The sequence below is a fragment of the Cetorhinus maximus genome, chromosome 21 (genome assembly GCF_964194155.1).
Source record: "Cetorhinus maximus chromosome 21, sCetMax3.hap1.1, whole genome shotgun sequence".
Classification (NCBI taxonomy): Eukaryota; Metazoa; Chordata; class Chondrichthyes; order Lamniformes; family Cetorhinidae; genus Cetorhinus; species Cetorhinus maximus.
Genome location: NC_135899.1, coordinates 11,973,509 through 12,001,321, shown reverse-complemented (window position 1 = coordinate 12,001,321; position 27,813 = coordinate 11,973,509). Strand labels below are relative to the sequence as shown.

The 27,813-nt window shown below is 46.3% G+C and overlaps 1 protein-coding gene across 4 annotated transcripts; it reads left to right on the top strand.

Annotated features, from left to right (window-relative positions):
* Window positions 1-8,358: 8,358 nt before the first annotated feature.
* LOC144695333 (uncharacterized) lies at window positions 8,359-27,284 on the top strand. Of its 4 annotated transcripts, XM_078566231.1 has the most exons (7): window positions 12,784-12,939; window positions 13,713-14,036; window positions 14,736-14,861; window positions 15,848-15,866; window positions 16,371-16,405; window positions 21,851-21,885; window positions 26,820-27,284. In XM_078566231.1, the coding sequence occupies exons 1-7, from the start codon at window positions 12,804-12,806 to the stop codon at window positions 26,949-26,951; spliced, it is 807 nt and encodes a 268-aa protein (XP_078422357.1). In that variant the 5' UTR covers window positions 12,784-12,803; the 3' UTR covers window positions 26,952-27,284. The 4 variants fall into 4 exon arrangements, with proteins under 4 accessions (XP_078422359.1, XP_078422357.1, XP_078422356.1 ...); XM_078566233.1 differs by lacking the exons at window positions 12,784-12,939; window positions 15,848-15,866 and adding an exon at window positions 8,359-8,571; XM_078566230.1 differs by lacking the exon at window positions 15,848-15,866.
* The last annotated feature ends 529 nt before the right edge of the window (window positions 27,285-27,813 follow it).

Here is a 27,813-nt window from a genome sequence, read left to right as displayed (position 1 = left end):
GTGCTTGGAAACCTCAGAGATAAAATCTCTGTGTATAAATAGAATTTTAACTCCCATGCATACAAATAAATCCCTCTGTATGCAAGAAGAAGCAAATCACCTTGTGGGTGGGGATTTGTTTTTGTGTGAATCAGGATTTATTTCTCAGACTTTGAGATTAGTTTGTACTTATGCTCTGCATGGCACAAGTCAGCAATGTGATGGAATGCTCTCCAAATGCTTGGATGAATGCAGTTCCAACCACAGTCAAGGAACATGGCACCATCCAGGGCAATGCAGCGCCCTTGATCAACATCCCACCTATTAACTTAAACATTCCAACACCAGCACACTGTGGCAGCAGTGTGTGAACCATCTACAAGAGGCACTGCAGCAACCCACCAAGATGTCTTCAATGGCATTTTACAAACCCACGGGGCAGAATTTTCTGCCTGTCGTGTGGGTGGTGTGGGAGTAGGCGTGGGCGGGCGTGGACCCGATCGTCACCCGTGATCGTGTCCGTGCCACCATTTTATGTGGGCTGGCCAATGAAGGTCTGCCTGACTCATGTGGATAGTGGGAGTGTGAGGGAGGCAGCGAGTGTGCACAGACCGCCGGGTCCAATGGCGACCCAGCAGTCTGTTTAAAAGAAGGCCTGGCAGCCTTTTGTAGGCTGCTAACATTGGCCAGGTCAAGGGCGCACCACAGGGGGTCGGGTGAGCAGGCCAGGCTGGAGGGAAGGGCAGAGGAGCAGGGCAGGCTGCAGGGTAGGCCAGAAGTGGCCAACGCACCCCTCGTTTTTCAAATGAATGCCTTGCTGCCTTCCTCGAGGAGGTGGCAGCACGGTGGGAGGTGTTGTTCCCTCAGGATGGGAGGAGGAGGCCCCCCCCATGTGACCAAACTGCTGGGAGGAGGTGGAGGAGGTGGTGAGCTCCCGCAACATGGTGCGGCACATCTGGATCCAGTGCCGTAAGCGTTTCAACGACTTGCTGCGCTCTGGAAGGGTGAGTACCATGTCAGCCTTGGTCACTTAATCCAGCAGGTAGCCTTAGCCTTTGAGGCCCCTCCCCCACGTCTTACTGTGGTGACTGCATTGAATCATGTAGGGCATTTTTCCTTCACTGGGTGGGCAAGCAGATAGTGCCCATACTTAGATCAGCCTGAGTGGTTCAGGAGGAGATGAGTTCTCCCATGTGTTGCTCTTAGTCGCACATGACTAGTCTGGGAGCAACCTGCAAGAGATGCAGCTAGGCGCATACTCAGAACTCCAGCACATGTCCTATTCAGGGTGATGAGATGGTGGAAGGGGAGACTCAAGGTGTCATGGCAAAGAACCATCTGCTGCCCTCTACGCTGCACATAGTGCTGCATTCTTGCTACGGGAGCAAATGCCGAGTGGTTCCTAAAGTGATGTATGCAGCATGTCTCCAAGGGTCCGTTGGGGGGTTGGGAGCAGGTGTACTATCTTTGTGTGAGTGATCAGCAGTAGCGAGTGGGGAGAGGAGGCACTGGAGGCCTGATATGGCCCACTGTGGTTGGGGTGCGGCGTGCCCGTGCAGAGTCCATGTGTAATTTGCCATAATGAATGGTGTTCTCTCTTTCTTAGGAGAAGAATGCTCATAATGCCTCGGAGCGTACGAGGACTGGAGGCGGCCAGGCACACCTCTGAGCTGGAGAGGCGGCATGCACCAAGGTCAACTGGTGTCGGTGAGGCCGGAGTGGAATGGCCAGGTATTTGAAGCCAACAGTGAGATCCGCAATGTCCTCCCAACATCCATAGCATTGATGTTTGTTAAATTAGTTATTGTTGCAACATTGCTCGGTCACAGAGTGATAGAGTCAGAGGTGTGCAGCACAGAAAAAGGCCCTTCGGCTCATCAGGGATGCGCAGGTCAAATATGTACCTAACTATTCTAATCCCATTTTCCAGCATGAGGCTCATAGCCTTGTATGCCATGGCATCGCAATTGAACATCCAAATACTTATTACATGTTAGGAGGGTTTCTGCGTCTACCACCCTTTCAGGCAGTGTGTTCCAGATTCCCACCACCCTCTGGGTGCAAAAGTTGCTCATCACATCCCCTGTGAGCCTCCTGCCCCTTACCTTAAATCCAAGCTCCCTGGTTATTGATCCCTCCACCAAGGGGAAAAGTTCCTTCCTGTCTACCCTATCTATACCCCTCATAATTTTATACACCTCAATCATGTCCCCCCTCAATCTCCTCTGCTCCAGGGGAAATAACCCCAGTCTATGCAATCTCTCCTCATAACTAAAACTCTCCAGGCCAGGCAACATCCTGGTAAACGTCCTCTGCACTCTCTCCACTGCAATCACATCCCTCCAATAATGTGCATTTTAGAACTGCACGCAGTACTGCAGCTGTAGCCTAAGCAGCGTTTTATACAGTCCGAACATTACCTCCCTGCTCCTATATTTTATGCCTCAGCAAGAATGCCATATGCCTTCTTAAACACCTTATGTAGCTGTCCTGCTACCTTAAGGGACCAGTGGACATGTACACCAAGGTCCCTCTGATCCTTGTTACTTCCCAGGGTCCTACCATTCATCGTGTATTCTCGTGCCTTGCTTGTCCTGCCCAAGTGCATCACCTCACACTTATCCACATTAAATTCCATTTGGCACTCATCAGCCCATCTGACCAGCCCATCTATATCCTCCTGTAATGTAAGGCTATCCTCCTCACTATTTACCACCCCACCACTGCTCGTTTCAATTGGTTCTGGAAGGTTGAGTGCATAATGAGCCTGGGGGAAAGGGATGAAGTTTGACAGTGTGTGCATACTAACTGACCCACTGTCCTTGTTGTTCCTTTCAGCATCATCAGAGCACGGCCAGGAAGAGGAGCAGCAGATGCCCCATCTCACACCTGAGGGCCCTCAAGTCTCACCAGCGTCACACTATTTCTGCGAGGCAGGCACCAGTGCAGATGCTAGCACCACAGTGGGCATTGCAACATTGGCTAGTGTCCCTGGGCACAGTGGAGAGGGCACTTCACATTCGCTGGAGGAACTGGCAGAGACAGAGAGTGCTGATGGCGCCAGCAGTCGAAGGACTGCAGGGGACCAGGCACATGCTCAGTTGGTGCCTGATGATGTGCCTTTGGAGTTGTCCGTGACACAGCAGCTGCAGGAACTGCGGCCGAGTGTGCGGGAGCATCTGGGGGAGATACATGAGGCTATGCTTGGCTTGGTGTCCATGGTGGAGGCGTCTACGTGGATGCTCACCGAAGCTATGAGCCAAATGTCCGAACGCCATGCGTCCTCCATGGAGAGAATGGCGACTCTCATGGAGATCCTACTCAGGAGACCCGCCAGGGCTTCCTGGGGATGCGGTCTGACCAGCAAGCCCTCACATCGGCAATGAGCTCAGCTGGTCAGTGCCAGTGTGGGAGCTGGTGAGGGCATCAAGCTTCCCAGCTTGTTGCCCATTCATCCATGGTGAGCAGGGAGGTCCGAAGCGACCTCACGTCGGCGCAGCCGCTGCCTGTCATCTCTGCGGGCTCCTCTCACGGCACTCCGGATGAGGGCGGCAGCTCCTCCGCCCCTCTCCCAGTGACCATATCATCTGGTGAGGCTGCGACGACTGGGGAGATGCCAGCTGTGGAACTGACAGATCCCTCCCAGGCGGGCCCAGCACAGGCTCCACAGGCCAGAGGATGACCGCCAAGGTCATCGAGGCCAACAGGACAGGTGAGCCAGCAGGCTGTCTCAGATGCCACTCTGAGTGATGGGGCAAGACGTAGCACCCGGAAACGGAAATGTAAGGCACATTAGGCACACCATGGGTTTCTCACTGGTGCTTTTGTGTTGGCCCAACGTTAGGTCCTTAGGATTTCTTTTTGCTTGATACAGTATTGGTTAATAATGATCAAGAATGAACATCAAGCTGCCTGTAAGTAAAAAAGGACAGCTGATCATTTATGACATACTACTTCTGATTTGAAGATTAAAATTCAGATGTATGACCAAAGCTGAGGGTGGCTTGTTTGTTCTGCATGAAAACTGTCATGAGTGTTTGTTTGGACATTCAAATTTATGTACAAAGCCCTTAGTTCCTGCTGATGACCTGGCAGATTTTGCAATTAGGTATCGAGTATGGATGTGCCAGTCAAGGCTGGTCCTGCTGATCCATTTGTGTTGTGCTAGCTGTAGGTTCATTGGATTAAAGTCTCCTGGGTGTCCCTGCCACCTCGTTGTAGTCCCGGGGCAGCGCCCCACCCCTCAGCATTCCCCTGTGTGTGCTCATCCTTGGACTCACTGCTGGACTCATCATGTGCAGCCACACACACTGTGACGATGTCTTCATCGTCCACTGTGTCCCCCCTTTCCAGAGCAAGATTGTGGAGAGCGCAGCATGCAACCACTATCACCAAGACATGATCTTGGGGGTACTGGAGTGCACCCCCTGAGTGGTCCAGGTATTGGAAGTGCATCTTGAGAAGACCAATGGCTCTGTTCACCACAGCCCTTGTGGAGGCCTGGCTCCTATTGTACTGCTGCTCAGCTTCTGTTCTTGGATGGCGGAGAGGCATCATGAGCCACCTTCTGAGGGAATAGCCCTTGTCACCCAACAGCCATCCATCAAGCTGGGCTGGAGCACTGAAGAGCCCTGGCATCTGGGAGTGTCTGAGGATGTAGGCATCATGGGAGCTGCCTGGGTACCTTGCACAGACTTGCACAATCAGAATCCTGTGATCACACACTATATGAACATTCATGGAGTGGAAGCCCTTCCTGTTGATGAAGGCACCGGGCTCACTCGCTGGCGCCTTGATGGCCACATGTGCGCAGTCTATTGCACCCTCAATGCGGGGGAAGCCAGCAATGGCCGTGAGTTCTCTGGCTCTATGTACCTGGCCCCAGTGGAAGTGGATGAAGGTCAATGCACGCCTGGGCACCAGCTTGACACAAGTGTGGACAGCTGATTGGGAGACATCCCACCGAACCCTGGAAGGAGCCAGAGCCATAGAAATTAAGGGCCTTCAGAGCCACTGGCATGGGGTGTCCGCCCACACAGTTAGGGGAGATCTCAGGGCCAATCATCTGACAGATATAGTTCGCTGTCTCCCTTGACAGTCAGAGCCTCCTTCAGCACTGCACCTCAGGCATATTGAAGTAACTGCTTCACTGCCCGTATACTCAGGATAGTGAAGTCTTCTGTGGCGCCTTCCACCTTGGACTACCTCTTGGCCCTGTGCCCCTTGTGCCTGTACCTGTACTCCCAAAGGTGGCCCTCCTGGAGGCTGAATGTGCACTCCTGGCCTCCTCCTCCTTCTAGCCCTCCCTTTTTTCTCAGAGGAGCTGCCTCTGTGGACATGTCAGATCCCATAACCAGGCTAAGGGGAGGCTTTCTGAAAGCTACAGTCCTGCAAAAGATTCCTGACTGCATAGTGCTGACCTGAAGGTTAAAAGTACACAAAAAGCTGCTGGAAATAATTCTGAACTACTGCAGATCACACAGGCAAGTTTAAAATACTTTCTCCAATAAATACTCCACAAAGCAGATTGACGACCCCACTGAGCCCTCTTATCCCACCCATGGATTAGGTTCATAGAAAAGCCTCTTACCCACCTGCCCATTGCGCCCATTGGCCGACATGAAGATCGCATGGGTGCCTAAAAATCGGCGTCGATTGAAGACTAAAAGGCCTTAACTGGCCTGTTAATTAATGGCGGGCAAGCATCGGACTTCATCGTGCACCTGCCCAGCGAAATATCGCGATGGCGTACAGTGACATTGGGATGCTCACCCACATGTCAAACTGAAAATTCTGCCCATGATCTCTGCCACCTAGACAGTCAAGGGTAGCAGGCTTATGGGAACACCATCATTTGGAAATTCCTCTCCAAGTCACTCACAATCTTGGTTTGGAAATATATCACCATTCTTTTATTGTCATTCAGTTAAAATCCTGGAACTCCCTTCTTAACAGCACTGCAAATGTACTTACAACACATGGACTGCAGCGGTTCAGAAGGCAGCTCATCACCACCTTCTCAAGGGCAATTAAGGATAGGCAATAAATGCTGTATTGCCAGTGATACCCACATTTTATGAACAATAAAAAATGAATAATTTTCTCTGTATGTTGATTCAATTTTTTTCTGTTTCATGGATTCAAACAACTATACACATAGACAAAATAAAATCAAATCACAGTGAAAAGAAGTCAAGAACTTTATTCTTATTGCTTATTTTTCAAATAATGGATTCCCTGCTGTACCAAAAAGATGGCTGCTACAAGTCATCTGACCACAGTGTTAGCCCTTTGTCCGGGAGCTACCCCCAGGAGTTACAAGAGCAGAAGGATTATTTTCTCAGCCTCACCGTACAGACCCCTTTGTGATCATGAAGCCAGGAGACTTGCACAGTGAAAGTTGTTATACTTGCAGAGCTGCTAACAGACTCATATCTCACCTGGGACTGCTCAGGCCCATTTCATAGGGGCACCAAATGGATGCCATTGGCATCTGATAAGCTCACCTTGCGGAGTGGATTCAGTGGGTCTGTCTAGACAACAACTTCCTGACACCAGACCCTCAACATGGATGATATCTCTTTCAACAACTAATGTCTGGGAGATTATCAATCCTGAAATTTAAACCAGTTCCAGACATTGGATAAATATCCCTTTTGAGGCCATTGCAGGGAAAGAAGGTCACATGATTCGAATGACCAATTTGAAATCTCTATATGCGTTTGAGAACTGAGAAATCCTCAGACTGCTGTTTTAACATCAATTGGAAAGGGTACAAGTAGCCTGCTGAGTAAATAGTCATTACCAACTCTCAACTCCACAAAGCCTGTTTGATTTTTAAAATCTCTGATCAATGCCTGCCAAATGGCCTACGCACTGAAAGGCCATTGTGCTGCAGTATCATTTATTCAATCAGTTATCTAGTCTCCAACCAGAAACTCATCAGAACTGAACAGGCCACAAAGAAAGCACCCTCTCCGCTTTGACTTCCTTGAATCACCTGTGGTTCATCATTTCTATCGTTCTCGTACTGTAAAACTTTTTTTTTTTCTATTCCCCTTTAGTGTGTATGTGGGTGTGTGTGTCTTGGAGTGGAAAGTTACAAACAGGTCAGTGTGAAATAAACTAACCTGTTGAGTGAATCATAACCGCGTTAAAAGCGAAATATTGCGCCTGCTGGGAATCTGAAATAAAAACAGAAAATGTTGGAAAAACCTCAGCAGGCCTGGGAGCAACTGTGGAGAGAGAAGCAGAGTTAGCGTTTGGAGACCCCATGACTTCTTCAGAGCGAGTCATAACGCGAGTTTGCTGCAGATCACGCAAACCGCATACTTTAAAAAGTAGGTCGAAACACCTTCTGCTTACAGACAGGTAATAAAAGGGAATGGGTACAGTTTGCCTGACTTCCTCCTGTCTGTAACAACACCCACGGACAGAAAAATTAAACTTCCTTTAGAAACAAGAGCCAACCCCCAAATACAAAGTATCCATTTATTCTAAAGGACTTAAATCCCAACACATACAAATATCCCTCCTTATTTTATAACTGTTCTGCCTTATAGGCAGGAAACTCAAATATATAGATCCCATACAGCAATTTCCATTGATTTTTTTAAAGGTTGAAGCTGCAGGGGTAAAACAATTATCCATATATCAAAAAGAAATCCACTGTATCCTTAAAAATCCAAATGGGGCTTGACCTGTTGAGCATCAAGTAGATCCGGTTACTGACACACAGCTTCCGTTCATATCGCGCATTTAACTCAGCAAAATGCCGCACGGGACGACTATCAAACGACATTTGACCTCAAGCCACGTAAGGAGAGATTAGGGCAGGTGACCAAAAGCTTGGTCAAACAAGTAGGTTTTTAGGAGTGTCCTACTGGGAGAGCGGAGAGTGGAGCAGGAGAGAGGGAATTCCAGAGCTTAGGGCTCAGGTAGATGAAGGCATGATCGCCAGCAATTAAAATCAAGAGGCCGCAATTGAGTGATCTCAGGGATCTGAATGAGTTGTGGGGCTGGAGGGGAATTCAGAGGTGGGAGGGGTGAGGCTGTGGAGGGATGTGAAAACAAGGGTGAGGATTTTACAATCGAGACATTCCCAGACCAGGAGTCAATGGGTGCCAGCGTCAGCAACCAATATAAAACATCAAGTCATAATCAGCTGAGTGATCATTGCCTTTAAAAAAATTATAATTCGTATTATCTTTGTATTTAAGCACAAAGTGAAACTCTCGCCCAATCTTCCGCCACTCTACTGTGAAACGAGGGCAGTTATTTGTTACAAAGTACCGCACTGACGGGGGAAAAAAGCCCAGTTACAAAAAGCAGTGCGAAAAAAAGCGAAACTGGGTTACAAATGTCAACATTTCAAGTTGGCATTAAAATGGGGTCGAGGGTTAAAGTCACCGTTTCATACATTATGGAAAATTATATAAGCAGGATGTGGCCTCGCTGGTTCCGCGGGGTTGGTGGTGAAATAATATCGTCGTAAAGAAACCTTCGCCGCACATCGATGAAGATATCTTGTCCCTGTTTAAAGATTTGATCCAGATGGAAGTTTCACTGCCTGAGGGAGCGCACCACCGTCATGTAAGTGATGCGATTGCATTTAGACAATCAACGAGTCACTCAATGCAGGTTCTGAAAGCGGCAGGTCCTTGTTAAAATGCTCTCTTATGCAGGTCGTGATTCTCATTGAGGCACCGTCCAGTGAGTGCTGAGCGGGCGACTTGTCTAGGGGAGCTGAGCTGCTTTGTGCACGCTGACTCTCCGAGAGTGGGGTGCACCGGGGCCACCGGCTGAGGGCATTGCGATTTTTCCTGCCGGCCCATAGGCCAGAGAGCAACTTTCTCCTAAACTGCACTCTGCAAAGGTCGGGGGTGGCGGGAAGTAGCAGGGTCACTTGCTTTCGCTTTGCTTGTAGTTTAAGATCATAGGACTTGTGAATATTTGGCATTGCGAATAACTCATCAGCAGAAATTGTGACTCATGTATTGTTTTAATGCAGATGCGCCCCCGCATGTAGAAAACAGCTTCGCCTCTGTAACAAGTAATCGTATCTCTTGTAAGAGTTCTCCATTTAGTCCCTCTCCCCCACCCGCCCTCTCTGCCTAGCCCCGCAAATTTGTGTGTGCTAAACTGTTTTTTTTTATCGGATTTAAGGTCATTTTGCTTTTTTCTGTGTAATAGGCGTTGGGAGCTTGAAGTTCATCGGGGCTAATTTTCTTTCTCCAGATGACTGTGGCGACCTCATAAATCAGTTTGAGAATATTTCTTGCATGCTTTCCTTTCTTTAGCGGATCTAAAAGGAAACGTTCTGGAAAATACAGAAGGAATCTCCCTGGACACATCTACAATGTTGCCATACAAAGAAGCCAGAATCACTCCTGCACCGTCCCCGTGTCATTTATTAATTGGAGCGGTTCAGTTGCATTTCGCTGCAGGCTTGCTTATCAAGGGAAAACTTACTGCTCCCTCTCTCTCTCCATTTTCTGTACTCTCCCTACTTTGTCTCCTCCTTTCCCCCTCCTTTTTCCTCCCACCCCTTCCCCTTCACATTCTCCCTGCTCTCCCACCCCTTCCTCGTAGGTTCTTCCCCTCCTGCCTCCTCTCCCACCCACTTCTCTCGCCCGCCTTCTCGTTTCCCTCGCTCCCCTCCCTCGCTCTCCCTTCCCCATCTCCCCTCCTCCGTCTCTTCTTCCAATCTGGCCCTCCACGCCGCCCCACCGTCCCTTCCCTCCTACCCCCTCCCCCTTACCGTACTAACCCCTCTCTCTCCCTCTCACTGCCTGTTCCTCCAACCCTTCCCCTCCCTCACCCCATCCCTCCACATCCCTTCCACTCCTCGCCTCTTCACTTCCATTTACTACAAGTTCCCTCCCATCTCTTTTCCTTAACCTCCCGTCCCCTCTCTCCCCATCCATCCTCTTCACCCCATCCCCTTCGCCATTCCCATTACCCCTCCTCTTCCTCTTTTCCCGTTCCCTTTCCTACTCCCTCTCTCTTCATTATCCCCCTCCTCCGATCTCACCCCTCACTCTCCCTCACTTTCGCTCCCCTTCCCCGTCCTATCCCGTCCACTCCCCTCCTCCGCTATTCCCGCCCTCACAGTGCCTCACTGTCCCTCGGCTCCCTCACTCTCCCTCCCCGTCCCATTCCTCTCCCCTCCCCCTCTCCATTTGGCCCCCCTCTCCTTCCATCCTCCCCTTTGCCTCCTCACCTCTTCCCATCCCTTCTGCCGATCCACTCATCCCCTCCCCACCCCCCCCAACCCCACCCTCACCTCCACCCCTTCCAAAATGTGTAGCTCATTTCACCTGGAAAACCTAAGAACATAAGAAGTAGGAAAAGGAGTCGACCATTCGGCCGACCAACTCTACATAAAGCTGATCCGGTAAAACAGACATTCAAACCGCAATAGCCTATTGAACAAACTACCCGCCTGAGCAATGTTGAGCATTCTTGCTAAATCGTTCAAATTCCTTAGTCTTAACACTCTTCAAACTTCTTTGACCTAAATGGGGACTAGGTCAGTGAGTAAAGGAATACCAGCTCAAGAGCCTGGCATTTTGAGTGAAGACTCCTCAAGGCTTGTTCGTTTTCGCTTTCGGCGGGATGCTGGTACCGAGAATGAGGAACAAACCGGCTGTTAGACAGGATGCACACCCCCTCAAAACTAAACAGTGGGCGATGCAGCTCTGTTGCCGAGGGCTATTTCACATGCTAACGATATAGAAAGAACTTGCACTTAACTTAGTCTTATTGATGTGTGCTCCCACCCCTCTCCCCAAAGCGAGCTCCCATCAACTCTAGAAGCGAGGCCACTCCAACCGCGCCGCCAAACCATGAGGAAATCCCGGAATATTGCTCCTGGGAAACATCCCATGTAAACAGGATCAGCTGAATGACCGGACCGTCTATTTCTTGGGAATGTTACAAAAAAAAATTGCAGTTAGTGTCACGGCTTTTCGAGGGCATCCTGAGCAGCCCGCTTGAGATCTCATGGGAGCACCTCTGATGATGCAGCACTCCCCCCCCCTCCCTCCCCCACAGTACTGCACTCAGGCTTTGGAGCGCTGAGGTCTGAGTGGGTGAGGGTGGGGATGGGAGCTTGAACCCACGAGAGTCTTTTGACTCCAGTGCCACGAGAGTCAGTCATCCGAATGAGTCCCAGACAACCTCATAATTCACGCACGACGCTGCGGGCTACATTCTATGATTCTGAAACGGTCCCAGTTCATTGGGGAGCAGCAGGACCGTGACTCCCACTATTCTAGAAACGGGAGAGAGAGAGAGAGAGAGAAAACAGGGAACTCCAGGCCAGTCAACCTGACATCAGTCACCGGGAAAATGCTGGAATCTGGGAGCAAAGAAGTGGCCTAAGTGGAGTTTAGAAAAACATTTATGTTCAGGCATGGTTTTATGAAAGGGTTTGATAAATTTATTAACGAATTTTGAGGATGGAACTAACACGGCGGAGAAAGCCGATTCAGTAGATTTGGATTTTCTAAAGACATTCGGCAACGAGCCACAGGAAAGGTGCACATGATACGGGTTCATGGGGTCAGCGGTAATTTATTAAGAGAACTTTTGTAAAAGGCAGAGTGGGAATGCACAGGTGTGTAAAACGCTAGTTAGGCCACAGCCGGAGTACTTGTGCGCAGTTCTGGTCGCCACGCTACAGAAAGTGATTGCACTGGAGAGGGTGCAGAGGAGATTCACCAGGATGTTGCCCGGGCTGGAGTGTTTCAGCTATGAATAGAGACTGGATAGGCTAGGGTTGTTTTCCTTAGAGCAGAGAGGGCTGAGGGGGGACCTGATAGCGGTATACAAAATTATGAGGGGCACAAATAGGGTAGATAGGAAGAAACTTTTCCCCTTAGCGCAGGTGTCAATAACCAGGGGGCATAGATTTAAGGTAAGGGGCAGGAACTTTAGAGGGGATTTGAGGAAAACTGTTTTCACCTAGAGGATGTTTGGAATCTGGAACACACTGCTTGGGGGGATGGGTAGAGGGCAGGGACCCTCACAATGTTTAAGAAGTATTTAGATGAGCACTTGAAACGCCATCGCATACAGGGCCAAGTGCTGGAAAATGGGATTAGAATAGACAGGTGCTTGAAGGGCGGCAGGCACACGATGGGCCGAAGGGCCTGTTCCTGTGCTGTATAACTCGACAACTCTGGGTCACTCTCAGGCTGGCAAGGCTGTTACTGGCGGCCCAGTGCTGCAGCCGCAGTTATCGACAATCTCTATTAACGACGTAGACGAGGGGACTGGGGGGTAAGTGCTGACATACCAAGCGATGTGGGAAGGTAGGTTGCGAGGAGGAGGCAAAGAGTCATGCGGGAGGAACATTAATTGGCTAGGCGAGCGGGCAGGGAAGTGGGTGGAAAGTTGGCGGGTCGTGAACCGTCAACACCAGAACACAAAGCGCCGGAGGAGCCGCAGGATAGTTTGTCCTGTTCCTTAGACCAATGGCGACGAAGGAGATGTGCTGGAAGATGTAGTTAGCGTTCACATAGCAACTTGAACCTGGCAAGGCATCGGCAAAGCGCTGAACAGGAACGGGGCTTCAAGTAAAGAAACCGCACCGACTTCAAATAAGACCTATCAGAAATAAAGTTGTGTGTGTGTGTGTGTGTGTGTGTTGGGGGGCGGTTACATTTTGAAAGCTTTGCCCTGTTGGCTGAATAATTTCAGTCCCCCGCCTCCCCACCACCCCCCCCAACCCCTGTCATCCTGTCATCTGTATCTTGACCAGGAAACAGCGGCCCCCTTCATGCGAGCCTACCAGTGATGTTTGAACGCTCAAGCTGCTAATGTACCCTGGCCCCTCTCTCTCTCTCGGCAGCCCGCCTTTATTCGGACAAGGGCAGCTCTCCGCTGGGGCGAAAATGCCAATGATCCCGTGTCCCATTCCTGCTTTCCTCCTAGCGGCGTGTCTCTTCACCGCCGGTAAGTCAGCGGCCCCCTGTTCAACAAATCCAAACAAAAACCAACCCCGGCTGACAATTGGATGGGGCGGGCGGTGGCGTGTTCTGAGCTGGGCTTCTGAGACGGTTCTCGCACCCCTTACGTGCGAGATCGGGTGTTTTGAGGAGGGGCGGCGGGGGACGTGGGGTGGGGCGGGAAGGGGGGAGGAGGTCGCGAGTTGGGGGAGAGGGGGTTGGTGGGTGATATTAAGGTTTTAGCGGAGTCCCGGTGGAGCCCCCGTTTCTGTGCTGGAGGGGGTTCCAATGAATCCGGGAGATTGCGGGGACTCCCGGGGCTGATGCCATTTCTGCCAATTGGCACCAGACTGGCACAAGGGAGGGTGGGGGGCGAATGTCGAACGGCGGGTGCAGCAGCGGCTGATGTGACCCCCTCCCGTTTTTCCACCCACTGCCCCCTCCCCCCTGCCCTTGTCCTTAGAAGGTGTAAAAGGCAATGCCCAGGTGCACGGCTCTATGTTCTGGACCCTACCCTACCAGCTCCCCCCGTAAGGTTTTGAAAACCAGCAACAATTTAAACCCAGGGCAACAAGGGGAGCGAACACACTTTCAGGCAGAGAGAGGGAGGGAGATGCTAGTGTCACAAGTGCCGGACTCCAGTTTGACTCAGCGCCTTAAGGTTAAGGGAAGGAAATCGAATGGAAGAAACGCGTCAAACAGTCCAGATCTTGATAAAGTTAAGTAACATCTAGAAGCGGCGAGGAAGAATGGCTAAACCGGAGCCTTTGTCCCTAACAGGAATTCACTCCAAAGCGCAAGAGGTTAAGCAGACGCCCCCCTCAGCGAGTCTGGTGGAAGGCGACAGCGTGACTATGAATTGCATCATCGATTTCACTGGGCCTAAAATTTACAAATGGCTAAAAAATGACCTGAAAACAGACCAGGCTATCTCAATGTACTGGCAAAGAGTAGAAGAAGGCATGAAGGATTCCAAAGATCAGAAATTGTTGCCATATCTGCGGATCAAGAATCTCACAGAATGTGATTCGGGAACATACTATTGTGCGGCGGAAAACCTGGGCAGAACACTTAAGGGTGCAGGGACGAAACTTGCCGTAACCCGTAAGAGCATGTGATAATTTTCATTGTGTGCGTGTGTGTTCGTGCTGATAAGCACCTGCGTGTGTGTGTGTTTATCTCCCTGTATATTTCAGCGTACGTACCTGTGTATCGGAGAGTGTACCTGTGTGTGCATGTATGTGTCTATCTCTGTGAGAATGTACGTGTCTATGTATTTGCCTTGTCAGTGTACGAGTGTACATATATATTTGACTTGCGATTGCACGTGCATGTCTGTGTGAGATGGTATGTCTTTGTGAGAATGTGAGCCTGTGTGCGTGTGTATTAGAGCGGTGTGTGCGTATGTCTGTGTGAGTGTATGTCTGTGGATATGTGTGATATTGTGCGCCTGTGTGAGGATATTTGTACCTATGTCTGTGTCGGTGACTTGTGTGTGTGTGTTTCTGGGAGTATGCATATACTTCTTAGTGATGGCGTGTTTTGTCTGAGTGTGCCCGAGAGTGTGTCCGCAAGAATGTGTCAGTACATGTGTGAGAGTGTGTATGTGTGTTTTTGTGATTGTGTGTGTGCCTGTGAGTGTTGCAGAAAATCGGCACAAATGCACCAAGGACTGTTACTGAGAACCCATCATTTAATGTGAAACAACCACACTGAGTTTGAATGCAAGTGCACGGAAAGAATCAGTATTCATTTCCTGAGGCGCCAATGCTTGTCTGACTTTTCTTCCTACTATCATTTTAGGTGTTCCGCAAAGAGCTCAATGCAACTCCATCAGTTACATATATATTGGAGTGTTGGCTGCAGTGATAGGAGTGCTTTGTATTTCACTAATTATAGTGTCTGTACGTCTCATTCAAAGAAATAAAGGTATTTATTAATGTATTTAACTTATTATTATTACTTCTACTATACCGATTTGCCCACTGTCCTACTTTAATTTTAAATGCACTCCTTTCATCCTCCCAGGGTCCTCATAATTTCTAAACGAAGTTTTCTGCTACCTTGTCCTGCTTCAGCTTAATTTACTTCCGTGGACTGCAAAATCAATGGACTCATTCGGTCCTCCGGTTCTTCCGAAATCTCCTGTCTTTTATTACCGTTATTTTGTGGTTTTCCCCCTTCCCACAACCGGACCACCCCCGCACCCCCCCCCCCCCACCCACTGCTCCCCTGCAAGTCATATACCACCCTGACGTGGGCATCTATTGCCGTTCCTTCACCGGCACTGGGTCAACATCCTGTACTCCCTATCCAACAGCACTATAACCGTTCATGCAGATGTTTCAATATCACATTCTCCAAGGCAACTAGGAATGGGCAACGAATGTGATACACACGTCCCAAGAATAGATAAAAAATAATTTATTATAAGCAGTGACATGGGTATGTTCATGAATTCAGGTATAAAGCATCAACATTATTTCACATCGTGTTTAAGAGTACTTTTGTGAGTGCAGGTATAAAGAATCAAAAGATCATTCCCAAACATGTTTAACAGTTTCATGAGTTTTGATTTTCATTACCAATTTTAGGCAGTGGTTAAGAGTCAATGGACCGTCAAAAGGGCTAATCATTCAGTTATGGGTCATGAAGTTTAGTTTATAATTTGTTCATTGAATTGAGCCATGTTTACACAGGAGCCATGACACAATAGTTATTATTTAGTACAGTTACATGCTTACCAGGGAATGACATCTTCCTATTTATTCTGATTGTTCAGTTACACACTGTGCATTTTTGGCAAGTTAAATCCCCATAAGGAAGTCAAAAGATCAGGTTTGAAATTGCAAATGACATACTCAGATTTAGATATAACCAGTTTATGATTCTGTGTGTTTTGTTCTTCTTTGCAGCTTGCATTGCTCTTCAGAGGTAAGTTCATAGATTACTTCTGTGTGCTTTAGCTTTCTGCTTCCTCCTGAACTGTAGATGAGCCACCTCACTTGGGACATTCTTCAGTGGGATGTGGATGCTGCTGGCAAGGCCGGCATTTGTTCACCATCCCTAAATGCCCTTGAACTTAGTGGCTGATTCAGCCATTTCAGAGGGCACAAGAGTCAACCACGTTGCTGTGGATCTGGAGTCACATGTAGGCCAGACCAGGTAAGGATGGCAGTATGTTAGAGAATACAACAATCAATGAGAGCTTCATAAAACTGAGAATAATTCAATTCTAGATTTAAAAAAAAATTTCCACCAGCTGCTATGGTGGGATCTGAACCAAGGGCATCAGTCTGGATTATTAGTTCAGTGACTTCACCACTGTCTCCCTGTCAATTTGCTCTCTGACTCCTACCTGTGTTGAAATGAAAACTTGTCACATTGCAGTCTCCAGGCTGAATATATTTGCTAACAATGTGCTTTCATCCTCCATAGGCAGTTCGTTGCATACATCACCAAAAAGTCAGCAGGTAACTGATTTCTCACTTGCAGAAGGGAATTCATAAGATTACAAATTGAATTGACTGAAAAGTCCTTCAGCCTATTCTAACTCATCATCTCAGAACACCAATGTTACCAAACATTCACACGAACATCCAACCCACAAATTAGGAGCATGAGTAGGCCTCTTGGCTCATTGAGCCTGCTTTGGCATTCAGTAAGATCATGGCTGATATGATTTTAACCTCAGCTCCACATTCACACCCTCCCCCCGTAAACTTTTCACCCCCTTGCTAATCAAAAATATATCTACCTCTGCCTTAAAGATATTCAGACTTTGCTTCCACTACCTTTTGAGGAAGAGAGTTCAAAAGACTCACACCCTCTGAGAGAGAAAACATTTTTACTCATCTCCGCCTTAATGGGTGTCCCCATATTTTTAAACGGTGACATCGAGTTCTAGCTTCTTCCACAAAAGGAAACATCCTTTCCACATCCATCCTGTCAAGAACTCGCAGGATCATATACATTTCAATTAAGTCACCCTTACTCTTTTAAACTCCAGTGGATACAAGTCTAGCCGTCCAACCTTTCCTCATAAGACAATCCACCCATTCCAGGTATTAGTCTAGTAAACCTTCTCTGAACTGCTTCCAACACATTTGCGTCCTTCCTTAAATATGGTGACCAATACTGTACACAGTACTCCAGATGTGGTCTCACTAATGCCCTGTAAAACTGAAGCATAATCTCTCTACTTTTGTTTTCAATTCCCCTCACAAAAACAATAAATTTCTATTAGCTTTATGAATTATTTGTTATAACTGCATACTAACTTTTTGCGATTCATGCACTAGGACACACAGATCCCTCTGCATTTCAGAGCTCTGCAATCCCTCAGATAACATGTTTCCTTTTTATTCTTTGTGCCTAAATGGTCAATTTCACATTTTCCCACATTATAATCCATTTATCACACCTTTGCTCACTCAATTAACCTATCTATATCCCTTTGTAGTCTCCTTATGCCCTCTTTACAACTTACTTTCTTACCTATCTTTATGTAATCAGCAAATTTAGCAACCATACCTTCAGTCCCTTGATCCAAGTCATTTATATCAATTGAAAAGAATTGAGGCCCCAGCACTGATCCATGTGACACACCACTTGTTACATCTTGCCAACTAGAAAATGACCCGTTTATGCCTACTCTCTGTTTCCTGTTAGCTAGACAACCTTCTATCCATGCCAATATGCTACCCCCTACACCATGAGCTTTTATTTTCCACAATAACCTTTGATGTGGCACCCTATCAAATGTCTTCTGGGAATCTAAGTACAGTACATCTACTGGTTCCCCTTTATCAACAGCACATGTTACTTCTTCAAAGAGCTCCAATAGATTGGTTAAGCATGATTTCCCTTTGACAAAACCATGTTGACTTTGCCTGCTTACCCTGAATTTCTCTAAGTGCCCTGTTATAACATGTTTCATAATAGCTTCTAACATTTTCCCTGTGACAGATGTTAAGCTAACCAGCCTGTAGTTTCCTGCTTTCTGTATCCCTCCATTCTTTGACTAAACGAGTTAAATTCACTATTTTACTGTCTTCAGTAGTTTGTTATTACTGAAGTGACTCAAGCATCTTCACCTCAACCATTCTTCCTAGCAATCTTTCTCTACCAGTTCTCCCTTGACAAGTTCCATTCCATCTTTAAAGTAAATGGATTTACTATTTTTTGCAGAATTCAGTGCCTTACATTAATATTTACTGAACGTAACTTGCCACTGTTAAACCCACCCTGCTCTTCCTTCACTGAACACAACTAACATCAGTCTAATCCCAACCCCTGTGCTCCCCCCTTCAGTTTGGTGTCCTCTTTGAAACAACGACTTTGCATTGAGTCTAGGTCACTTAAGAATATCAAAAATAATAAGGATCCTTGTCGCACTGCTGAATACTTTGCTCTGTTGCCACCCAGTATCTCTGTTCAGTTCCCTTAGACACTAGGGCAATGTACTATCCTTGGTCTACACCCACCATAATGTATAAAGGAGTCTTTCATGCAATGCTTTACTGTGGAAAGTCAAAGTATGCTATGCCTCATGGCTTCTCTCTTCGTCAATTTGGGAGGTTACCCGCTCCAAAATACTTCACGACATCGAACAGGCAACAGTGGGCAGCCATCCATCTCAAGTGAGTTGGTGATCAGCCCAGTGTTCAGTAAAACTGCAGTATCCGCTCCAGAGCACAGGCTTGGACAAAATTTAAAGAGACCTTAGACTACTGAAATGTGTGGGTCCCCTCACGACCTCCTCAGTTGGGTCCAAAAGGAATGTATAGCATGAGATTTGGCACAAGTTTGGTTGTAGGAGTTGCTGGAACGATTACAGAGTTAGGCATCAGTCTCCCTTTGAGGTCTACTCCAGATTTTCTCTCAGGGCTTACTCTCATTTCGCCTGAGATATCCACAATGCAGTGGAACCCATAGCCGGGTGTTTGGTTTATGAGTCTTCACGCTGGTGAACCACTTCACTGCATGTCTGGGGGGGCCATGCCTCCTCCAAGTTCAGCTGAAGCTTTGATCTCGGGGCTATGAGGGGCCCAGTTTCCATGTGCTACCACAGAGAGGCGCAGCAAAGGACATGCCAATGAAGAGGCTGTGTACTGTTTGCTTTTACAAGTATTTGATGTATCTAAAGTATTTGAATAGGAAAAGAGTAACTAAATCTAGTGTTGGTCCTGTAGAGAGTGAGTCCTGGGAATTAATAATGGAAAATAAAGAAATGGTGGAGGCATTGAAAAGGTATTTTGTGTCTGTTTTCATGGTAGAGGAGTTAGAAAACTTCCCAAAGGTTCGTGAAAATCAAGGGATGATATGGAGGGATGAACTTAATACAATTACCGTCAACAAGAAAAGGGTGCTCGGCAAACTATCGGACCTAAAGGCTGACAAGTCCACAGGATTGGATAGCCTGCATCCTAATGTCTTAAAAGAAGTGGCAGCACAGGTAGCAGATGAATTAACTATACTCTTCCAAAATTCGTTGGATTTTGGAAAGGTTCCAGAGGATTGGAAGATAGCTAATAGCCTTCATTCAGGGAGGGAGAGAGGCAGAAGCAGAAAACTACAGGCCAGTTACTCTAACATCTGTCATATGGAAAGTGCTAGAAACCATTATTAAGGTGGTTATAGCAGGATTCTTAGATAATCACGATTTGATCAGTCAGCCAACATGGCTTTGTGAAAGAGAAATCGTGTTTAATTAATCTGTTACATTTTTTTGATAAAGTAACATTCAAGGTGGAGAACCGGTAGACATGGTGTACTTAGATTTCCAAAAGGCATTTGATAAGATACCAAACAAGATAAGAGAAGATGGTGTAGGGGGTAACATATTGACATGGATGTGGAATAAGTTGGCTAACAGGAAGCAGAGAATAGGAATAAATGGGTCTTTTTCGGATTGGCAAACTAACTACTGGAGTGCCAAAGGGATCAGTGATGGGTCCTCAACTATTTACAATCTAAATCAATGACTTGGATGAAGGGAGCAAATTTATGGTAGCTAAATTTGCCGATATACCAAGATAGGTAGGAAAGTAAGTTGTCAAGAGGAGGTAGAGAAGATATGATGTATGGTTTTATCACCTTTTTAGAAGACAGGAGATATATTTGATATAAACAAACTTGGTGCCATTTTAAAGGAGGCACAGGAGCAAAGAGACCTGGGGGTTTACATAAACACATTCTTGAAGATGGCAGGAGTTGGTAAGATTGATAAGAAGCACACTGGAAGCTTGGTTTCATAAATAGGTATGTAGAGCATAAACGCAGGACATCATGCCAAAACTTCAGGATCCATCGGTTTTCCGCCTTTTAAGCCCGCCACTCCACCAAATATCAAAGTCTTAGAGCACACGAGAACTCTATTTGGCCGTAGTTGTTTTTTTTCATCTCCCCCGTGAAACATTAAAGAAACCCTCGGCTAACATATTAACTATTTAGCTTCATGCTTAATTCACCTTAATTCACTCAGGGCTTGACACTCCTTCTTGAATATTCTCTCAGCATTTTAGTATTGGATCATATTTTTTGTCCTTGGCTTTTTACCATGTTACAATATAACTTGCCAATTTTCTTTTGGCACCAACAGTCTTGTTGACCTACTTCTGTGTTATTTTGTACACGACTCAAGGGTCTAAACTTCCCTTCTTCTTGCAAACCTTGTCCTTGTTTTCTCCTATATTTCCCTTTTTATTTCCTCGGTGCCAGCACTTTTATTTTTCCGCCTACTGTACTCACGCTTACAATTTTGCTACATTTCCCTTACATCGATTCTAAGGGATTTCCGTTCATACTTCACTGAAATAACGTTGTCAGATGTTTCCTAGGTTTTATTATTAAGGTCAGATATACTGTTCCTATGTCTTTCGAGCCAATTGATTCCATACCTATGATGGGTATACTGGAGAGAGGCCATGAATCAGAAGCCACAGATTTAAAACAATTGGCAAAAGAACCAAGGTCGAGATGAGTTTTTTGTTTTGACTCCAGTGAGTTGTTGTGATCTGGGCTGAAAGGCTGGTCGGAGCAGATTCAATAGGGATTTTCAAAAGGGCTTTGGATATATAAACTTCAAAGCTACAATTGGTAGCTTTTTGATAGGGAAGGGTGCTAAAGGTTAAGAAATGGATTTGCGATCCGATCAGCCATGACGCTATTAAATGACAGAACAGGCTTGAGGATCAGAATGGCCTCTTCCTGTTCCCAAATTCCCCAAAACTAACAATGCTGCAATTACACAGCAGGTCAGGCGTGATGCTTGTGATATGAAGGAGACGGAAAACGTATTCTTTTAAATGAGGCTACTGAAGGGTTGCATTGGAAATATTTAACCATTTTTTAAGATGCAGCTGGGGAAACGTTGCGCTTTCTGTTTTTGCGCTTAATTAATTTACTTTTAAATACCAACAAACGTGCTGTGTTTACGGTGAAAATTAGACATCCTACAGGTGCACCACATCCTCATCTATTTTTTAAATAAAAGCCTGAACATTCAGGAAGCGAACCAAACCATTCTCACATTTATATTTGCGTGTAATTTATATCAACAAAACCATCTAGACGCAAAACACACTTCTTTTCCCAACATTGTAAGTGATGTTAGCATATCAGTAAAGTAAAACCCATGACACTATGCTGATTGAATGTAAATGGCACAATGTTTCCGGGAGACCTGTAATAAACATTGTTCTAATTATGTACTTTGCAAATGTGAGCAATGTAGAGATTATTGAATTTCATTTGAGGGCTGAAACAATTAGCTAGACAAGCTACCAGGTAATGTTAGTTAAATCAATGGATGGATTGTTATATTTGTGATGCTCTTCTTTTCAAAGTTCGTATTAAATTTTATATATTTGATTTTTTTTTTTGCCAACCAAAATGTTATTTTTTTCCCCCAATAGAAACTGTCGCATCAAAGCCGAAAGGGAAGCGTCAGGTAAGCAGTGCCTTGCTAGAGTTTTCTACCGTTAAAATATCCATTATGTTGTTTACTCAAGACTCAGTAGAACACTGACTAAAACTTCCAGAAAGCAATATATGCATTTTCAGTGCTGTCTTAGATTATGAACGTGAGAAAGTGCCTAATTGATACAGATCTCGTTGAATTCAATTATATTAAAGCATCGGGAACTTTAAAAAGCGCATGCATTCGGATCTCATTAAATGCAACTTAAGACTAATAATGCATTTTATGTGTGCATAAAGTTGTTCATTTGTCTCACATGTTAACGTGCTGTTTTTAAAGATACTTAGCTTGAATGTAGTCGATCAGCTGACCATAGTGCTGATGTCCATGAAATCTGATACTAGCTTGGTTGCAATTCACAGAAGTGAACAGGCACCTTATGTATTCATTCATTCTCATTACGTTTCAATTAGAATGTTAGCTACAATGAAAGAGAAACTATGCAATATAGTATCAGATCGACATAATGCTTAGGGTTGCAGAGAAACTTAATAAATGGAGATTACATTACTGTGAGGGAATGGGACTGGTTTGAAACACAGGCCGTTTGCAATGGAAACATGGGTCATTGGGCATTAAAGGCAATAAATTAACGTATTAGGGTTCTGGATACTGGCAGAAAATGGAAAAGGGTACAGAACATTGGATTACACACAATATGAATCAAGGAGATGTGGTTGGACCAGATGGGATTGGGTTCAGTGAAGGAGTTTGGCGTGAGTAGTCTGGAAATGACTGGAATTGATGATGATAGATTGATGATGCGCAACGAGACTTGCTCTTTGACGTTCTATACGATGGGAGTGAATGGGGGCTTCTGTCACTCTTTAAAACCTAACTTTTTGATAGCTCTTTTGGCAAAAGAGTCAGAGTTGGCATGTAGGAAGAAAATGCATGCTGCAATTGTATGATCTGGCATGCATTCTCTGAAAGAGTGGCTGCAGCAGATTCAAATACAACTTTCAAAAAGGGATTGGATATGAAATTGGAGAAAAAGTCGCAACAGAACTAAGGAAAAATAGAAAAGAGGTGAAACATAAGCTGGTTTAAGGAGGGGGTGGGACAGGTAGAGCTGGATAGAGGGCCAGTGATAGGTGGAGATAGCCAAAAGATGTCATAGACAAAAGGACAAAGAGGTGTTGAAGGTGGTGATATTATCTAAGGAATGTGTTAATTAAGGGTAGAAAGCAGGACAAGCATGGTACAGATAGCCCTAGTGGGGTGGGGTGGGGTGGGGGGAAGGGATCGAAATAGGCTAAAAGGTAGAGATAAAACAATGGATGGAAATACATTTAAAAATAATGGAAATAGGTGGGAAAAGAAAAATCTATATAAATTATTGGGGAAAAAAGGGGGATCGGAAAGGGGGTGGGGATGGAGGAGAGAGTTCATGATCTAAAATTGTTGAACTCAATATTCAGTCCGGAAGGCTGTAAAGTGCCTAGTCGGAAGATGAGGTGCTGTTCCTTCAGTTTGCGTTGAGCTTCACTGGAACAATGCAGCAGGCCAAGGATGGACATGTGGGCATGAGAGCAGGGTGGAGTGTTGAAATGGCAAGTGACAAGGAGGTCTGGGTCATGCTTGCGGACAGATCGAAGGTGTTCTGCAAAGCGGTCACCCAGTCTGCGTTTAGTCTCTCCAATGTAGAGGAAACCGCATTGGGAGCAGCGAATGCAGTAGCCTAAATTGAGGGAAGTGCAAGTGAAATGCTGCTTCACTTGAAAGGAGTGTTTGGGCCCTTGGACAGTGAGGAGAGGGGAAGTAAAGGGGCAGGTGTTGCACCTTCTGCGGGTTGCATGGGAAGGTGCCGTGGGAGGGGGTTGAGGTGTAGGGGGTGATGGAGGAGTGGGCCAGGGTGTCCCAGAGGGAACGATCTCTGCAGAATGCTGCCAAGGGGTGTGAAGGGAAGATGTGTTTGGTGGTGGCATCATGCTGGAGTTAGCGGAAATGGCGGAGGATGATCCTTTGAATGCGGAGGCTGGTGGGGTGATAAGTGAGGACAAGGGGGACCCTATCATGTTTCTGGGAGGGAGAAGAAGATGTGAGGGTGGATGTGCGGGAGATGGGCCGGACACGGTTGAGGGCCTGTCAACCACTGCGGGTGGAAAACCTTGGTTAAGGAAGAAGGAAGACATGTCAGAGGAACTGTTTTTGAAAATGGCATCATCAGAACAGATGCAACGGAGGCGAAGGAACTGAGAGAATGGGATGGAGTCCTTACAGGAAGCAGGGTGTGAGGAGCTGTAGTCGAGGTAGCTGTGGGAGTTGGTAGGCTTGTAATGAATATTGGTGGACAGTCTTTCACCAGAAATTGAGACAGAGAGGTCAAGGAAGGGAAGGGAAGTGTCAGAGATGGACCATGTGACAATGATGGAGGGGTGGAAATTGGAAGCAAAACTAATAAATTTCTTCAGGTCCAGACAAGAAGCAGCACCGAAGCAATCATCGATGTACCAGAGAAAGAGTTGTGGGAGGGGGCCGGATTAGGACTGGAACAAGGAATGTTCCACATACCCCATAAAGAGACAGGCATAACTGGGGCCCAGTCGGGTACCCATAGCCACACATTTTATTTGGAGGAAGTGAGAGGAGTTTAAGGAGAAATTGTTCAGTGTGAGAACAAGTTCAGCCAGATGGAGGAGAGTAGTGGTGGATGGGGATTGTTCGGGCCTCTGTTCGAGAAAGAAGCGGAGAGCCCTCAGACCATCCCGGTGGGGGATGGAGGTGTAGAGAGATTGGACGTCCATGATGCAGAGGAGGCGGTTGGGGCCAGGGAAATTGTTGATATGATGTAGGGTGTCAGAGGAATCATGGATGTAGGTGGGAAGGGACTGGACAAGGGGAGAGAGAATGGAGTCAAGATAGCGAGAAATTAGTTCCGTGGGACAGGAACAGGCTGACACGATGGGTCTGCTGGGACAGTCCTGTTTGTGGATTTTGGGTAGGAGGTAGAAGTGGGCCGTCTGAGGTTGGGAGACTATGAGGTTGGAAGCTGTGGAAGGAAGATCTCCAGAGGAGATGAGGTCATTAACAGTCCTGGAAACAATGGCTTGATGTTCAGTGGTGGGGTCATCGTCCAGGGGGAGGTAGGAGGAAGTGTCTGCTTGTTGACGCTCAGCCTCTGCAAGGTAGAGGTCAGTGCACCAGACAACGACAGCACCACCCTTGTCAGCAGGCTTGATGACAATGTCAGGTTTGGACCTGAGAGAAAAGAGTGCAGCAAGTTCAGAGAGAGACAGGTTAGAGTGGGTGAGAGGAGCAGAGAAATTGAGACAACTAATGTCACTCGTGAATCTTTCAGCCTCCTTCAAATATTCATGAATTTGGTCTCGTCAGTCTAAGCACGAGCTCCCACCCACACTCTATTGTGATAAGCCATAGATGTGTTTCCTCTACCTTTCTGTTTCTAGGCTCCCCGCAGACTGACTTGTCTGTGAGGTGCAGTGTTATTTTAAGAGAAAGAAAACCCTGTAAGCTGATACTACAATGGTTTCTCATGGACTGTTTCTTCAGAAACATTTTCCATCTATAAGGTGAATATCATGGGCTTCATATCCAGTAGAAATGCTAATTAGCTACCTTTAAGCCTCCCTACTTCATTCTATCTTGAACTTAAATAGGAGGTTAAAGTATAACCGTTTACAAAACCTGACATGAAGAAGAGACACGTGGACTCGGAATGCCAACTCTGTTTCTCTCTCCACAGATGCTGCTAGACCTGCTGAGTTTTTCCAGCATTCCCTGCTTTTTAAATTTGACATTCTTAAAACATTCCTGGAACTATGAAGACTGACAACCTATCTACTGTAAGCACTAATGCTTCTTCCGTTGTCTACAGCTGTGAAAACTTTGCACCTTCTTCCCTGTAAAACAATATGGGTCCTACTTTAATCTTGAACAACCAAGCCACCCAGGTTTGCTGTCAGCAGGATTCAGACCAGGTTGCATGCCGACCTCCCCATTCCTCTATTTTACCCTAAATTAAAAAACATAGCCCTAAAACACATCAATCTCATAAAACCTGGCATTTGTAACACCTTCCTAAAATCTGGTGCCCCGAATTGACCGCATTGCTTCAGCTCGTGCCTAATCAGTGCTTTATAAACATTTAACCATAACTTACCTCCTTTGTACTCTATACCTCTGTTTATAAAGCCAAGGATCTCTGGTCAAATTATCCTGCTGCCTTCAAAGATTTGTGTGCGCACAGCTCCAGGTCTCGCTGTTCTGCACTCTCTTTCTAATTGCACTATTTAGTTTATATTGCCTCTCTTTATTTTTCCTATCAAAGTGCAATACTTGAGACTCTCTGCAGTAAACAGCAGACTCCTCGTTTAGTTCATTTCTGATCATGCCACTTATTATACTGTGCAACGAATATGTTTAGTCTCCGGCTAACGTACAGTTCCATGTCCCTCAGAGCAACATATGAATTTATACTGTATTCTTGAGCACAATTATCTAACCAATTAGAGATTAGACCAATTTTCTTTCCCCTCTTAAGCGTGTTTGAAGAGACCAACTTAAAGGCCAAAGGTATGCAACCCTCTTGGTTAGTAACCATGGTTGCAGTGGTTGTGAATTTCCTGTGTATTGCGAATAATTAGCTTCCTCGCTCTTTTTCGAACGTTAATCCAGAATTTTCGTAAGAGAAATGACACGATTATGGCTTCCATTGTCTATTACTGTGGAAGTAGCATGTCTTCCTACCTATCTGTTAATTTGTTTGCCGTTGTGTCTGTTTATCTACCTCCCTGTCTCTCTCGGCGTTTAAATTATTTACCCAATGTTACCGCTGAATCATGCAACCCGTCTGCATGTTGAATTGTTGTGAACAATTCATCTGCGTAACTGCGACTCCCCACGAAGACTCGGACCGTTCACTGTGTTCTTTGTTTTCAAAGCACCGAACGGGGACTGCTTCGAGCTCTGGTGAAGAAGGCAAGAAGAAGGAGAAAAGAAAACCGAAAGAGCGCCACACGGTGGACAACGCGAACTATGTCCACGCTGGCCGACCCGAGGAAACCCAGGCCTAACCGCAAGGACTCAAGTCAATATTCAAGGACTGCTCAGACATTATTTAAGTTTCTCGGTCATCCTGAAGAATTTCCCAAAGGGTCGAGATTATTTCATTTTTCTACACTGTTTTAATATTTCACCTGTTTGCAGTCACATATATAATGAACAGGTAAATCACTTTTTTTTGCCAAGAACATAATTGCAGAACTGTTTTTATTACTATTTTTGTGTTCATTGCTTACACTGATTAAATGGGTTGGGGATAGTGAAATAGTTACAATTTGAAGTAAATAGGCTATTTTGTTTTGGACAGTAAACTAAGTAAACAGATATACAAAGCAAGCCCCTAATTTCATATCTTCCTGCATTCTTTTACACTCCAGCCACCATCACTCTGCATTTGTCTTCAATGGAGATTAAAATCAGGAGGAGCCTAAAGGCGGCGCTATTCCCATCCCGCCACTCTCCCGACTGGCGGGTTAGGGTAAGATTGCCTGTGGATTGGGCGGTGAGCACCGTTGAACCATGCGACCTTCAGCCTGAGGCTCGCATACTTTCTGGGCTGTCCACGGACAGCAACAGGCAAGGGCGAATCTTCCCGCCAAAGCCTGAGAACACTGGAGCCCTCCTTTTGCAAGTCAGCGTGGGACCAGTTGAGATCACCCGGCAGGAATGGCATTTAGAACCTTCCTGGTCATCTAATCTTATATACAAGATAGCTCAGGATTTCCATCAAAGCCTTGTTTTGCGACCAGTGGGAGTCAGTGAAATAAAATACCCATTGGCTCGATGTTTCTGAAGGCATTTTTAACGAATCCTGTAGGCAAAATAAAGCAAAGCTCCTTAAAAGATACAAATTGCAGTGAGCGATTTTATGGC

What these genes read in the sequence shown, in the direction of transcription:
- LOC144695333 (XM_078566230.1), top strand. Translation starts at nt 12,804, where the DNA reads ATGTACCCTGGCCCCTCTCTCTCTCTCGGCAGCCCGCCTTTATTCGGA. An exon ending in CATCACCAAAAAGTCAGCAG is followed by an intron (nt 16,406 to 21,850) that starts GTAACTGATTTC and finishes TTCCCCCAATAG; the next exon opens with AAACTGTCGCATCAAAGCCG. An exon ending in AGCCGAAAGGGAAGCGTCAG is followed by an intron (nt 21,886 to 26,819) that starts GTAAGCAGTGCC and finishes TTGTTTTCAAAG; the next exon opens with CACCGAACGGGGACTGCTTC.